Genomic DNA, 14989 nt, shown 5'->3' on the forward strand with positions numbered 1-14989 from the left:
CTGTATGTTTGCTGTAACCAATAGATTCATTATGCATTAAGACAACCAGAAGAAGTTATTTTAAATTTTTATTTATGAAACATAGCCCGAGGGGCTGACAATTCAGAAAATAGAAACATCTAATTAAAAAAGCCCCCAGGGTTGAGCTGAGGCAAAAATACCATCTGGGCACATCTTGTAAAGAACCAACATCCCTATATATTGCATAGCGTATCTTTTCAGGAAGATATCCCTCCGAGTTCAGCAGACAATGTGGGATGTACTCAACCTCTTGTTCCACTGAGGGCTCAGAGAAGTGGCTCCGTGAACTCAGGCTACCGGCTTTGTTCTACTGCAAGAGACCAGATGGGGAAAAGAGCGGTCGGTTACTCAGTTATCCTCTGTAGCCAAATTAGCTGAATGCCGCCCCTGTGGTACTGCAGGCTTTCCTGGAGGCCAGTCTCACTCTCCAAGGCTAAGAGAGGGTTGCTCTATTGGGAGCTTAAAGCCGTCCTCTTGTACAATTCAGCAGGCACTGTCATCAGTGCTTTGCTTCTCCATCAGTTAGGTCTACTTTTGAAGAAGCGTACATGGAAACCTTACCAGTCATTTCCTGTCCTTAACTGCCTTCCTTATTGGTGAAACAGCTGCCTTGCCCCCCTCCCCATAAACAGTCCCACTTCACGGCTTCCTTTTTGCTCATTCCTCTCATACATCTGGGCCTCCTAAACAAACTGAAGATTTAACTGAGCAAAATATTGATCTGACATATTTATACAAATTCATTTTTCCATATTTCCATTATGAAACATGTAGAGGACAGTTTACAGAAGGTGCCAGTCTTTACTTTCAAACCAGCAACTGATACCTGTTCCACCCATGACAGCTACCAGCTCATTTAAAGATTTATCAGTTTCCAGCACTCAGTGCACAAGTCGAGCTCCCCTTAGTAGGACACAAGTAGCAACACAATTATTCAATAGTAGAGTTTCTTAAACTATTTTCTCTCATGACCTCTTTCCACTTTTAAGAATAATTGAGGTCCCCCCCAATAGTTTTTGTATCTTTGCATTTACTGTATTGATGATTTAAAATGTGCTGCTACCTCTTCTCACAATTGTTGGGTAGAGTTTTAACATATTGTCATAAACACATGCTGGCTTCCAAGCACCCGAATTTTGATCATATGGCCATGGGGATGCTGAATTGGTCATAAGTGTAAAAAACAGTCACAAGTCACTTTTTTCAATGCCATTGTAACTTCAGTCACTAAACAAATGGTTGTAAGTTAGGAACTATTTGTACACCTGGGTTACAATCATTATTACCTTTATTGTCTGAGTACAACATGTGTACAATGAGATTGGCTGAGCCTCCCTTCGTGCACTCCCTCCCAACACAATTCACAGTGAGGAAGAAGTCCCTAACCCAATCCCAATCTTATTACACTATGTGACCTTGTTGCACAATGTGCCAGCCCTGCAAGTCTATCATGCTATGTTGGTGTACACTGTAATGTGCTCTGCTTGGTGTGACCTTTGAAGATGATGCAGAAAATACAACTAGTCCAAAATGTCATATATTGGAGCAGCTGTATTCCTATAAAATCTTTTAGGGTGCCAATCAAATTTTTAACTTGCATTCCCTATACACCTGGGCCCTCAGCTTTGTGAGGTAACTCCAAATGCTATTTGTGTCACAATTTCTTTATTGTGGAACAATCTTCCTCTTAAAGTCAGGTTAGTGTTTTCCCTGTTGACTTTCCAGAAAATACCGTGTTTCTCATATAATAAGGCTGGGTCTTATTTTTTTTTGAGCCCCGAAAAAATGGCTAGGCTGTCTTTTCGGAGGTGACTTAATTCCCCCCTTGCATCTTCGGGTAGGCGGGCGGCGACGGCTTGGATGTTGACCTCGGCGTTGGTGGGGCACTTCATATCAGGGTCAACGCAGGCAGCACCATATCCAGGTGTGCAACAAAAGTACTTCCTAATGGCAAGCCCCCCCACCATTCCCCCCCCCCATTTTGCATGTTTTCATATAGGCCTTAATTTGGGGGGAGGGGCTTAATTTCATTTCATGCCTATAAAACATGCTGGGACTTCCTATTGGGGGAGGCCGTATTGTTCAAGAAACGGTAGTAAAAAGGAAACTGTCCCGGAAGATACTTGGGGATTGAGGAAAGTTGCCACTTTTTAAACTCTTATTTTATGCCATTTTGATTTTACATGGGTTTAGCGTGAATTATATATTGGAAATCAACATAAGATTATGGCAGGATAAAGCGCAATGAAGAAATGTTTAGATCAATCAATACATACTATAAGAGGAGATGTCTATCTCTTCCGGGAGTTCAGCCACATTGACCTCAAAGCGATCCTGTACTTCATTGAGGATTTTGGCATCACCTTCATCTGACACAAAGGTAATCGCCAAGCCTTTCGTACCAAAACGCCCAGCCCGGGCCACCTGCAGAGAGAAAGGTCTATCAAGGATCAAAAGAAGCCCTTCCCCAAACTGAATCCAGTATTTCAGAGTTATACGTCAGAGGGATAAATCAGTTAGGTGCTCAATTAAAATCAGGCAAACCTCATTTAAGAATTATCAGAAACATCAAAACCAAAAAGGCTGAGAATCCATGAAAGAGTGGTCAGAAGCTATCCAGGATTTGCAAGCCACCAGCTCCTTACCGCAAGTGGCAAGGTATCAGAAGAGAAGGCAACTCAAATTTGCACACACCACTCACCCTGTGTAAGTAGGTGTCAGAATCCTCAGGCATATCATAGTTGAAAACTATGTTGACTCGCTCTATGTCCATCCCACGGCCAAACAGATTAGTGGCCACCAAGATACGACGCTGGAAGTCTTTGAACTGTTGATACCGAGAGAGCCTGCAAAAAAAAAGTTACTTTGTTGAATTACAGAGTTCTTCTCTAGGGTTGAGTATGATTCTTAGGCCCAAAGGACTTAGAACTTGTTACCATGTTTCCCCCCAAAATAAGACTGTGTCTTATATTAATTTTTGCTCCAAAAGGTGCATTAGGTCTTATTTTCAGGGAAATATGGTACTAAATGCACGCATTTAGCTGACCATCTTAACTGGGGCTTATTTGGGGGGTATGGTTTATGAGCATCCTGAAAAGGCATGCTAGGGCTTATTTTCCAGTTGGGGTCTTATTTTTAGGGACACATGGTAGTACAATACTTGATTTTTTTTTTTTTTACCATCAAGACATTAATTGTGCCCCATATTCCATTCTCAAAAGCATAGATACTCTACTCGATGTTCAGGTTTCATAGTCTGATGCTGCTCACCTCTCTTCCTGAGACATGCCTCTGTGTATAGCAATAGCTGGGAAGTTCTGTTCAACCAGAAGTTGGGCTAATGCCATGCAGCGCTGCACAGACTTTACAAATATCACAACCTGCAGGAATGGGAAGACACAAAACAGAATTGATCTGGAAGCCCTACAAATTCCCATCAGCCTTCAGCTCCCATTGTGACCAACCTCAAGAGCTGGGATACCACTTACAAGCCGTGGTTGCCAATCCATTTATACAGACCTGATTGAACTCCAGTACATCCAGCAAATCAAAAAGTTTGCGATTTTTCTCTGTGTCCTTCAGCTTTACATAGTATTGCTGCAGACCATGTAGAGTCAGCTTTGTTTCATCATCTACAAATACCTCCATGGGCTGCAAGTAGTGAACAAACCATTATAGCAAAATCCTCTCATGTGCATACATATACACATGCTGTACATTCATGATTAAGTATTAATGTAAAAATAAAAAATTCTGAAATCTACAAAAATAACCTTTGTTCCTACATCTGGCACGTATGATGAAGTTAGTCTTAACTCACAAAAACATATGCCTTTTAATAAAATGTGTTAGTTGAAGAAGGTACTCTTGGACATCTTCTGATTTTTGCCACCATAGAGAACATGGCCCTCCTCTATTTTACTCCTAGTACTACTATGAACACGTTGGTCTACACCAGTGGTCCCCCATCCTTTGCAGTTTGGCAGACTGGCTTTTTTTTTTGGGGGGGGGGGGATAGGGGAACTGGGCCGTGCAAGTGGCAGGCTGGCGCATGAACACAGCTCAACATACAAAAGGGGCAGGCTGGCATGTGCATGATTGCATGCCAGCCCACCGTTCACACGGTCCCATTTTGAATAGGCCCTGGCCCGATAATGGGATGTGGCCTGGGGGTTGGAGACCCTTGGTCTAGAAATAGTTATAGCATTATTCCTTTTTCAGGATTGTACAACAACTCAACTTCAAAAAATCCATCTGCCAAAGAACGTATACAGATTTCTCAGTAATGTCGTGACAGGCTCTTAACTTAAAGGGCATTTACCATTGGGGTCCAAAAGAATCTTTTCCAACTAAATAAATGAACTGGGTAGAATGCATCAGCGGGTATTACCGTCTATGACACCCATCGTGTAGTGATTGAAATCAGATCTCTTAAACTGCACCTGAATCTGTGTTAGTGGCAGGATAGTTACAATAATATATCCTCACTTTTCCTACGCCTTAAGCAGCTAGCCACTTTCTCTTTACTTGGCTGTATCTCTTAGACTGTAACCCTCAGGGCAAAGTCTGCCCTATGATTTTATTGAATTGTAAACTGCTCTGTGCTCTTTCACTTAAAGAGCACAGCACAAACTTCCAAATGAGGACTTCTTTCTAGTGTATCTAATGTTGCTAGGAGGAGGGCATACATGATGACAAATGTATAACAATATAATTATGCAAATTCTGCAATTTACGTACTTCAATCAGATGCCCTGATTTATAATTGTGGTATTTGCATGATTAAGCCACTGACATTTGCTGCTCTCAAGTACCCGCAATCTGCTTCAACCCTCCCCGCTCATCCCAAACAGGATGTTGAGAGGGAACACAAAATTGCCTCAGTAGATTCTCTTTTGTCTACTTTGTGTATATGTTGCATGCATTGCCCCTATTTGGGAGGCAAAAGATGAGACTTAGCACTTACATCCTGCATGAACTTCCTGCAGACAGGCCGGATCTCCTTACTCAAGGTGGCACTAAACATCATGCACTGCTTTTCAGGGGGAGTCAATCGAAAGATTTCCTGTACATCACGGCGCATGTCTAAAAGAAACATGGATAAAAATAAAGAGTTCCCAATAAAAGCAGATTTGAAGCTGAAAGATTGATTACCTCAGCCACTCCTGTCACTATTTCTTACCCTCACCCTTTTATAGTAGTGGCCGAGAAAACAGAGACACGTTAGAGCTCTAACAATTTCTACAGGGAGTTCTCAACTCATCTTGCCACTTCTGATTACAACAAGTGACTTCTTTCTTTATACCTTTCCATATAAAATTATCAGCTATAGTACAAAAATAAGCAAAACGGTACCAAAAATAATTCCCCATCTACCTCCGTTCATCGTTGTGATTTTTACAAAAGCATTTCAAACAACAAGCACTTGACATCTTTATTCTTCAAAATGCCACTGGGCGACATGTAATTAGTCATAATGTAATTAGAGGCTAATGCTCAGCTTTCATGTGCTCCCAACTATTCTTTCTTCTCAAAGGAAAAAAAAGGAACAGATGCAAAAAGAGAACGAGAGGAAAATGAGCTGGGTTGGGGCTGCAACAGAAAACCATGGAAGCCTCCAGCTGACCAGTTGGAGGGTTTGGAAAAAGATAGGTAGGAGTGGAATCTCAAGTGGTCTGCCAAATAAGACAAGGAAATAGAGAAGACTACAAAAAGTATAGAAAAAAGGAAAGGCAACTCAGCGAAGGAAAGTGCGGAATGGATGTGAAAATAAATCTCAGGAGGAAGTGAGAAAGAAAGGCATGTTCTTGGATAATGGAAGTCTTTGAGAAGAAAAGCATCTGGGGAGAATAAGCCCAAAGGACAGTTGAAACAAACAGAGTTTCTTTTCTAAGGCTTTGTATTCCACCTCTTGGATAGGCTATCTGTGTTTCAGCAGTACTAGCAAACGTTTCTGTGAAAGTTTATGAGTAGCTATATGCACCGTAGTAGACATCTTGTGAATGGGCACCCTCTTTTCTTTGATTACTATATAGCTGATAAAGGTTTCCCTTCAGGTGTATTTAAATGCCATATAGATCAGCTCAAAATTTCATCTCAGCATATATGAGATCCTTAACCTAGCATCTTTTGTACATTTTGGGTTACAATTCTTCAAGAACTGTGTTACAAATGCTAACGTTAATGCTTGTCATGTTTAGCAATGTAATTGAATCCTTAAAGGACATCTGATTGCACATAGATGATTTATGATTTGTACCTGCACACAAAGCTGCCTGTTCCTGGGTTGCACAAAAGAATTAGGCCATTGTTTGCCTGCTTGGACAAACTGGCTGATTGCATTTTATAGATAAGGATATTCTGACAGCACAGCAAAAACAGAGCTGTAAGCTTGAAACAGCAATATGAAAAATGTTTCCAGTCTGAAGAATTTTGAATTCAAAACAACCCCTTTTCAGAGTTTGATGGGACATAACTTCACCCAATATGTTGGGCGCTGCTCAGACCATTCCAAAAGTATTCCAAGCCGAAGGTATTCCAAACACTGTGTGTCTGTATGCTTTTATGTTATGTCAAAAGTAAGGATAACTTTGCAGGCATTTCTATTTCACAGCTACTTTGTCATAAAGCCTTCAGGGCAAGTGATAGGTTTCTTTTTGAAAGGTGTCTAAAATGTATCAGAAAAAGCTGAGCAATTCAGAAATATCACCAATCTCCCCCCCACCCACCCCAAGTGTTTGCACTTTAATTCTATCTCAATTGATTTAAAGTCATAGTTTTTAGGTTTTGCCTGAAGATGATTTGCACCCTCACTGTACAAACTAACAGCCTCTCCTCTTCTATTTGAAAAGCAATAGGGAGTTACTGACACACTCGTTTAAAAGAGCTTTACTTTGGTACAGCAGGCAATGCACGCTTCCAAGGTAATTTGGAAGACATGCTTCAGATGTCATGCAAGCATAGCAGCTTGCTTTTTAAAAAACAGCTCACTTCTATGAACACCCGAAAATAGCTAAATGTTGCATTAAATGGAGTCATTAAAGGAGCACTATTTCAGGTTTTCCTAATGTCTGAAAAGGTCTGACTGTTTACTGAATAATAAATAGGTGTTCTGTTCAAATGAAATTTGAATCATATACACCAAATCTCTAACTAGTGTCTTATTCTGTTATTTGGGCATCAGGCCATTTTCCTACAATGGATCAAAAATCCTACACTCTATAAACAATTCCAGTTTTATTTAGACTTCTCCAGCCTACACCCCCACTTCCCCTTTCCCAGGTTCTCTTACCTAGCTGCTCAAGCATCTTGTCACACTCATCCAACACAAAATGCTTCACATTGCGCAGGTTGAGTGCCTTGTTGCGTACCAATGCTAGAGTACGCCCTGGGGTTCCCACAACAATATGCGGACAGTTTTTCCTAAGTACCTCTTCATCTTTCTTGATAGAAAGCCCCCCAAAGAAAACTGACACCTGCAGGAGAATCAAAAATCACTCAAATTACTCCACAATACATTATTTATACAATGCAGTAAATAACATTCAAACATAGCCACTTTAGTGTAGCAATAAGGTACCAGGCTAGAAACCAGGTGAACATGATTTCTAGTCCCATCTTAGGCACAAAGCCACCTCGGTGACTTTGGGCCAGTCACTCTCTCAGCTGTGGAAAGGAAGCAACACCAAACCACTTCTGAAAAATGTAGTTAATAAAAGTCCAGGGACTAATTTAGGAAGTCAGCAGGAATCAACAATAAGTGAAAGGTACAGATGCACAAAGACACACAAAGAAATACTTGAAAGTTAGGATTCATACTAGTTATCTTCTTTCAAAATTCTTGGTCAGCTTGAAACAATAAACAGGCACAAGACGACAAGGATGAGCTTTTATACAATACTAGACAACCCTGTGACCTGTTGGATCACTCTTTTAACGGAATGGTAGTAGAACCAGATGTGAATTTCTAGAGATTAAAAAAATACTAAAGATTCTAAATATTTTGAAACCCAAAGCAAAACTTTACTCTCACCTTGACATTGGTCATATACTTTGAGAAGCGTTCATATTCTTTACTGATCTGGAATGCCAGTTCCCGGGTATGACACATCACGAGCACTGAGACCTAGCAGAATTAAAAGAAATATTGATACAAAGGCATCAAGGAGGGTTCTTTAGTGGTTTGGATGGAGAGGAGCTATCCTCAATTCAATCCTACCCAAAAAGAATGGTTATAGATGCCTGAATTATCCAAGACTGAAGATATTCCATCTTTCACCTTGGATGGAATTGCACTTCTCCTTTCAAGGTTGGCACAGATGTGAGGTCTTCCTGGTTTCAGTCCCTGCTATAGCTATAGCCAGGAGAGCCTTACAAACTTTACAAACTGTCTCTAGCGAGACAGTTGTGTGTTTTCCTAGATCAAGGGGCCTTTCAGACAGTTGCTCATGCCCATGTCACCTCATGGCTTGAGTATTATAGTGCTCTCTACATAGGGCTACCCTTGAACACCAACCAGAAGCTTCAGATTGTTGTGACAAAAGCAATACTGCAAGCCCAAGGTATGCCAATGTAACATCTCTGCCTCTCAAGCTGCACTGGTTGATAATTTACTTCCAGGTGTGTTTCAAGGAACTGGTTGTACCTACAAGGTCCTACATGACATAATGCCTGGTTATTTGAAGGACCGCCTATCTCTTATAACATCTACCTGGCTGATTAGATCTTCCAGGGTTGGCATGCTCCAGTTCCTTTTATGTTTTATTGTAATTTCTTTGACTATAGTGAGTTATCAAAGCCATTGAATATTAGGTGAAATACAAGTTTAATAAATTATTACATCGCGAATCAAAGTCTCTGCTTGACTATGAAATAACATTTTGCAACAGCAGACATATGGTTGAAAGCATCTGGAAATCTTAACAGTGTAATTAAAGACTTATTCCCTTTAAATGTGGAAAAAATTCATGTTAAGAGATGAGGTTCACTAGAACCCTCATACACACACCTCAGGGATAAAAACTACTAAAACACCTCAAATGGAACCCGACTCTTTATGAATTGGAATTGCTAAGAAAGGGCACACTGAAGCTAATTCAACTGCTTGTCAGGGAACCAAAAGCAGCATCTCCATTAATTTTTGTTCCTTTTGGTGTCCCTACCCAGAATCATTGCTAAAGAAATCGTGGAAGCAGCTGAATCACATTTACAAGACTCCTACCACCTTCTTATGGTATTTAGCTTTCTATTAACAAACTCTTTCCAACATCCTTTACATACCTGCCCATCCTGCGGCTCAATCTGCTGCAGAGTAGCCAATACAAAAACAGCAGTTTTGCCCATGCCTGATTTGGCTTGACATAGTACATCCATGCCTAGAATTGCCTGAGGAATGCATTCATGTTGTACTGATAGGGGAAGAAGAAATAATTAGACAAGAGTCACTGGGGATATGAAAATACTTCATTTCTATGTAGATCTCCAGAAAGCCTTGATCCCAGCTTCTCTTCTTTCGTATTCTGTCCTTGGACATTAAGTATCCTACATACATATCTCAAAAGAAAATAATACTGTTTTCTGACCACTGGCATTTAATCCATGCATCACTTTGAATTACAAGACATATATAACAGATCATAAGGAACTTTGATGCGGATTAGCCATTCCATAATAGACTTTTACTGCAAGTCCCTAACCTTTTTACTTAAATACAAGATCCTACTCCACAGCATAAAGGGAGCTCAGGCACTAACAGGATTTCAGTTAGTCGGCTGAAAAATTATGTCTCTTATACCAGATTGAATTTAGAACTTGCATCAAAGATGATATAGTTTTGTGAAATTTATTTGATCTCTTTCAGAATTCTTAAAGTGTGTGATTACTTTTTTAAACATATATTAAATAACATGTAAAATATGTTAATAAGAAACAGGTACTCTCTTTATATATTGGTGGGTCCCACAATGAAGTTCCGGTAACATTCTAAGATATGTAAATTTAAAAAATACTTTCTCACAGAATTGTAACAATCTCCAATATGAAATTTTATTCATAGAGCTCCCCACCAGATCATCATCATAGTGGCTGCACTAGACTCAATATTGATAACAATTAAAACCAAACCATCCCACCCCTGCTCCCTGGAGCCCCCAGCTCTCACCCTGCACCGCGTAGCACCACTGGCAGTTGCTTCCCGGTGGGTGAACTGGGCTGATTGATGAGGGGGGCCAAGGGCCTTGGCTCAGCTCCTACCTTCTGATGGATGTTCAAAGCCACAATCCACAATGGCACGAAGTAATTCTGGCTTCATCAGGAAATCTCGGAAGCCAGAACTATGAATGGAGACATAAGACCCCTTCACATCCTTTTTAGCAAGAGGAAGAGTTGCATCTGTCACTCCTTGAGGTTCTTCATCATCTTCATAATCCAGCAACTCATTCTCCACATCCTGCTCAGCCATATCCTTCAGGGAAAGCAAAAAGCACAGAACTTCTGCAATACATTGATGGATGACAGCTAAATCTAGGATGCGGGAGACCAAAACTAAAATGGAACTACAGATACACTTGGAGGTAGTGATATAAACTCTAGCTTGAAGTTGTTTATATCCATCAATTCTGAGCAAATCCTACTGATAGGGCTTAACTAACTTCCCAACATCTTGAAGATGTAATTTTTTGAACAACTTGTGAGCCTAAGATCAGCATCACTCATTTTTCCATCCTCAGCTCCAGTATTATTTTTCAAGTCAGATGCCATTTTTAAAAAAGCTACGTGTGATATTGTAGGTCTTCTTCACATACATGCTACCAAAACAATGTTACCATGTATTTATTATAGTAGATATGTCCTTTCCCCTTTAAAACAAACTTTTCATGTCATAGAAGTTGTTGTAAAAATAATCCAAAATAGAGGGCAAGGAATTGACAACTTTCTGACTAAGTGATTTGGCCTTCTCATCAGGCCACAAAATGTATTAAGAACATTTCTTATCTTTCAAACAAGTCTTCAATGATCTATGATAAAATTATAGTGCTGAAGTTGTAATCTCATCCCTGCTATACTAACTGCATTTATAAAGGTAGACATCAATCTCTTTTCTTATACTTCTATCCATCATTCTTCATGGATTTTCAAAGAATGCTATGCAAACATTGCTTGTATTTAAATCAAGGATAAAAATATTGTCCTCCTGTATTTACTTGTTCCTCATTAATCTTAGGGAAATTCATTTTCAGTGTTAATTCTTTTAATTAATATTTCATCTGTCAAGGAACAGAAAAATTAGTTAAGTCACAGATCAATGATGAGTCTTCCATCAATCCTATAGAGAAAGGGCTAGGTCATCATTCAAGAGGACTTTTACTTAAAGTCTCTATTAAGAAATACAAATGTTAACTGACAGCAAGTCTTAATGGCTGATCCCCAATTTTAACCCACTCTTTCACATGGAGCTAAGACAGCCTATCAGCTAATTTCTATAGGCTTTGTTTAGTTACCATTAGTATCCATTAATGCAGAGCCATTTTGGCGTAGTGATTAAAGCCATCAGACTAAAAACCAGAAGATTGTGCATTCCAGTAGTTTTGGGCAGGAAACCAACCGGGTGACATTGGGCTAGATTCTCCCTCAGCCCTAGGAGAAAGGCAATGGAAAATCACTTCCAAAAACGTTGTCAAGAGAACTTTATGAACTTGTTCATTCTGGTCAGTAAGAGTTGTAACTGACTCAGGCGTGCACCCACACATACAAACTGAAGTAGACAGGATTAAACAAAACGGCATTTACAGCAATGGTTCATAATGTGGTAATATATTCTTTGTTACATCTCCTGCCCTCAGGAATGAGCATCTCCTAGACTAGAGGTTCATGTGGCTCTCTTCCCTTATGTCCTTTAGGAAATTGCCTGCTCTCCCAAAAGGGGACACAGACTCCTTTTTCTGTTTTGATTTGGTTTGGTTATCTTGCTCTTCCAGTCATATTTTCTGTATGTTGGGATTTTTAGTTGTAAACCACCCAGAATAATTTGGGAGTTAGGTAGCCTATAAAGATACTTCTGACTTCCCTAACCCAAAGACCTCCTAATATACTAGTTGGTACATTGGGACTTGGCATTGAGAAGACAAACCCAGAGGCTCTAAGCACAAGTGAGTGAATTATATGAAACAGCCTTGAAACAGTTTGTTTGTTTGTTTGAAGCAAAACAGCGTAGTGGTCAAAATGCAGACAAAACCTAGGTCCAAATTTGGTGGGTGACTCTAGGCCACCCATTTATCTCTCAGGGCTATTCTTGTGAAAAATAACTGAATGCTGTATCTCCCCTTGAGAAGGGAAGGTGGGGTGAACATCCAATAAATAACGTTTAGTATTCATAAACAGAAAAATGAAGAAAATTAGCAAAGATAAAATATGCGTGTATATATGTATGTATGTATGTGTGTGTCCAGCAAATCAACATGCAGCCAAGGTCACACAGACATATATATTTAAATAGCACTACGTTACCTTTCACTTACGGGAAAACTTCCAACAGAAATTGAATAATACCCTGTCTATTTTTAATTCACCTTGATTAGGATACCTCGTCGAAGGGCCCTATGGAAGTGGCTGCTGGGGGCGGGGCGGGGGGAGCGCAGGCTTCCCTCCCACGAGAAGGACTTGGACGGCGGGGAAGCTTCGAGAGGAACGCTGAAAGCGGTACGTCGCCACAGAGCTCCTATCCGGCCATGGCTTTCAAAACCGGGCGGCGGCTTTCAAGCTTACGGCTCCCAGCGTGCACCTCTCCTTCCGCGCCGCTTTCCTTGCCATGATAACGGCGGGGGAGGGGGGAGGGTGGCCGGACATCAGCAGGGTAAAGTAAATGGTCTGAATGGCCCCGTCACGGAGGAGCCCAGCACATCAGTGTGCAGCCGAGACCACGAACACCACTTCTCCGGCACCGGCCACTGGAACGGCGGCCGAAAGCCGAGGAGCCACACGCCTGGCTCTCCCCTGCCAGTAGCGGCTTCCACACCGCTTCCCTCCCGCCTCACGGTGCGACTCACCTGCCCGCGTCCAACTCGAGAGCTCCTACTTTGACCGCCAAACACTCGCCCCACACCAATTGGAACAGGGAGGATTAGGGAAGGAAGTTCTTTCCCTTCTCATTGGATATCCTCGAACCAAAGTCCCGCCTCCCCACGAAAGTGGGGAAGGAAACCGTCGGCTCCTAGGCCTTGCCAATCCAATGTACTTCCTTAATGATTGGATTGGAAGGATGTGTGCCGGCTCCTTCCGGTCTTTCAAGTCCCGCGTTTATAGAGAAAGAAAAATGGCTGCCGAGAGTGGGAAAGGGAAGTCGGGGCAGCTGAAGTTTCTCTAGCGAGTGTATGGTGTTGAAAAGGAAGGAGGAACTGATCGCCATTTTGTGTGTGGGCAGATGTGTCCTCGAGTGCTTTTATGCTTTAGGAATAAGAAATGGTTTTCCTTAGTATTATTCGTAAATAATAATTGCTAATGTAACCATGTAAGAACCCGAACTGTTTCGAGGAAGGAGGGATTTTAAAAGATAGGCAATCATAAGGAACAGGATGCGTTGGAATGGCTGTTTTCTGCGATTGATGCAAGTGAGTGGGCTGGCTTTGAGATAAATTAAAACGAGGAGTTGTAAGACTTCCGTACCTTTTAAATAAAGTGGATGTGTTTCAGGATTATAACCCTAAACTCCTCAAGCTCCCCAGAATAATGCAGAACTACTTGGAGCATCTATTTCCCTGCCAAACTCACAAGTCCCTGCGCAGGACCTGAATATTTGGGTTGCCTACAGATTACGGACATCCACGGGAACTGACTCTATTCCTGTAGCTGTTCAAGGCTAATATTCTTAAAACAGTCCCATTCAGCCAAATGTATTAAATACATCTTAGTTCTATAAACTAAAAGACTTTGAGGCAGGAAAACTCACAACTTTGATGGGACAGGCAAAAGCAGCCATGTTTAGAATATAGTCTGGATAGCCACATCTTGACCAGAACCAAACATGCTAGATTCACCAGCCATGCGTAGCTAGATGTAGCCATACAATATAGATTATGTCTGCTGTATCGTTTTGCATAAAAACATGTGTTTTTGAAAACAGGCAAACACCCACTTCTCAACCAGCCAATTTGTACAAACAGACTGGTGCTATCAGATTCAATCTTCTAATTGTTCCTGGTGAAACATGCAATGGATAGCGTTTTTTTAATCAGAGTGATGACTTCCCCAAGAACCAGATCATTCCAGCTCACTAGTCAGGCAGCAGAAGTGTACCTTGCTTCAATAAGACTCAAAATGCCCTTGAATATCTTGTCCTGTTGCTCCTTAAGCAAGGAAAATTGATGTATGGTGTTTTGAATGGATCAAAATGTGTTGCTGTTGGATGATTTGGATCTTATTGCATCAAGACAATCTCTTCTGTAAGTGGGATGTTTGCAGAGTTTGGCTAGTTGACCACTTAAGGCAGGGGTGTTAAACTCACGTCACTACAGCATCACATGGTATCAGGACTTTTTCCCCCTTTGCTAAACCAGGTGTGGGCAGCACGTGACACATCCGGCCCGTGGGCCAGCAGTTTGACAGCCCTGACTTAAGGCATTGTTGGAAGGAAAATCCATCTGGTTCAGTTCCAAGCTGGGAGAATGACACTGGAAACATGGTGTTCTGACCCAGCCTTCATGAGCCCCACTCAACAGCCTACTCGGTCAACGACTTGCAATTTGTATCTTTGTGTATTCACATTCTGTTCAATTTAATAATTTATGTGACATTATATAAAGTTCTATTTTCAGAAGGTTGCTTAACTCAGCTTTCTATAACAGTGCTTATAAGTAATTTAGAAATCTATCTTAAGAGTCAGTATGATGCTGAAATGTACTGTTAGTTCAAGAGTTCTTATTCTTTTTTTGTGCCGTGGACCACTTTTAGAGTCTGGTAAAACCTACAAACACCA

At 41.0% G+C, this 14989-nt stretch overlaps 1 protein-coding gene across 8 annotated transcripts; it reads right to left on the reverse strand.

The window, feature by feature from the left end:
• Positions 1-54: 54 nt before the first annotated feature.
• On the reverse strand, positions 55-13280 carry DDX39A (DExD-box helicase 39A). Of its 8 annotated transcripts, none has more exons than XM_087924653.1 (12): positions 13065-13265; positions 11520-11655; positions 10273-10483; positions 9301-9428; positions 8054-8146; positions 7313-7496; positions 4988-5106; positions 3541-3672; positions 3292-3401; positions 2723-2867; positions 2298-2445; positions 55-331 (listed from the first exon to the last, which is right to left on the reverse strand). In XM_087924653.1, exons 2-12 carry the CDS (start codon positions 11520-11522, stop codon positions 315-317), a joined length of 1290 nt encoding a protein of 429 aa, XP_087780779.1. In that variant the 5' UTR covers positions 11523-11655; positions 13065-13265; the 3' UTR covers positions 55-314. The 8 variants fall into 8 exon arrangements, with proteins under 8 accessions (XP_087780779.1, XP_087780781.1, XP_026552049.1 ...); XM_087924655.1 differs by having other exon boundaries at positions 10181-10483; positions 13065-13187; XM_026696264.2 differs by lacking the exon at positions 11520-11655 and having other exon boundaries at positions 13065-13280.
• Between the last annotated feature and the right edge of the window lie 1709 nt (positions 13281-14989).

This window comes from Pseudonaja textilis, chromosome 2 (assembly GCF_049901715.1).
Source record: "Pseudonaja textilis isolate UNSWEBS1 chromosome 2, rPseTex1.2, whole genome shotgun sequence".
In the NCBI taxonomy this organism is placed as follows: domain Eukaryota; kingdom Metazoa; phylum Chordata; class Lepidosauria; order Squamata; family Elapidae; genus Pseudonaja; species Pseudonaja textilis.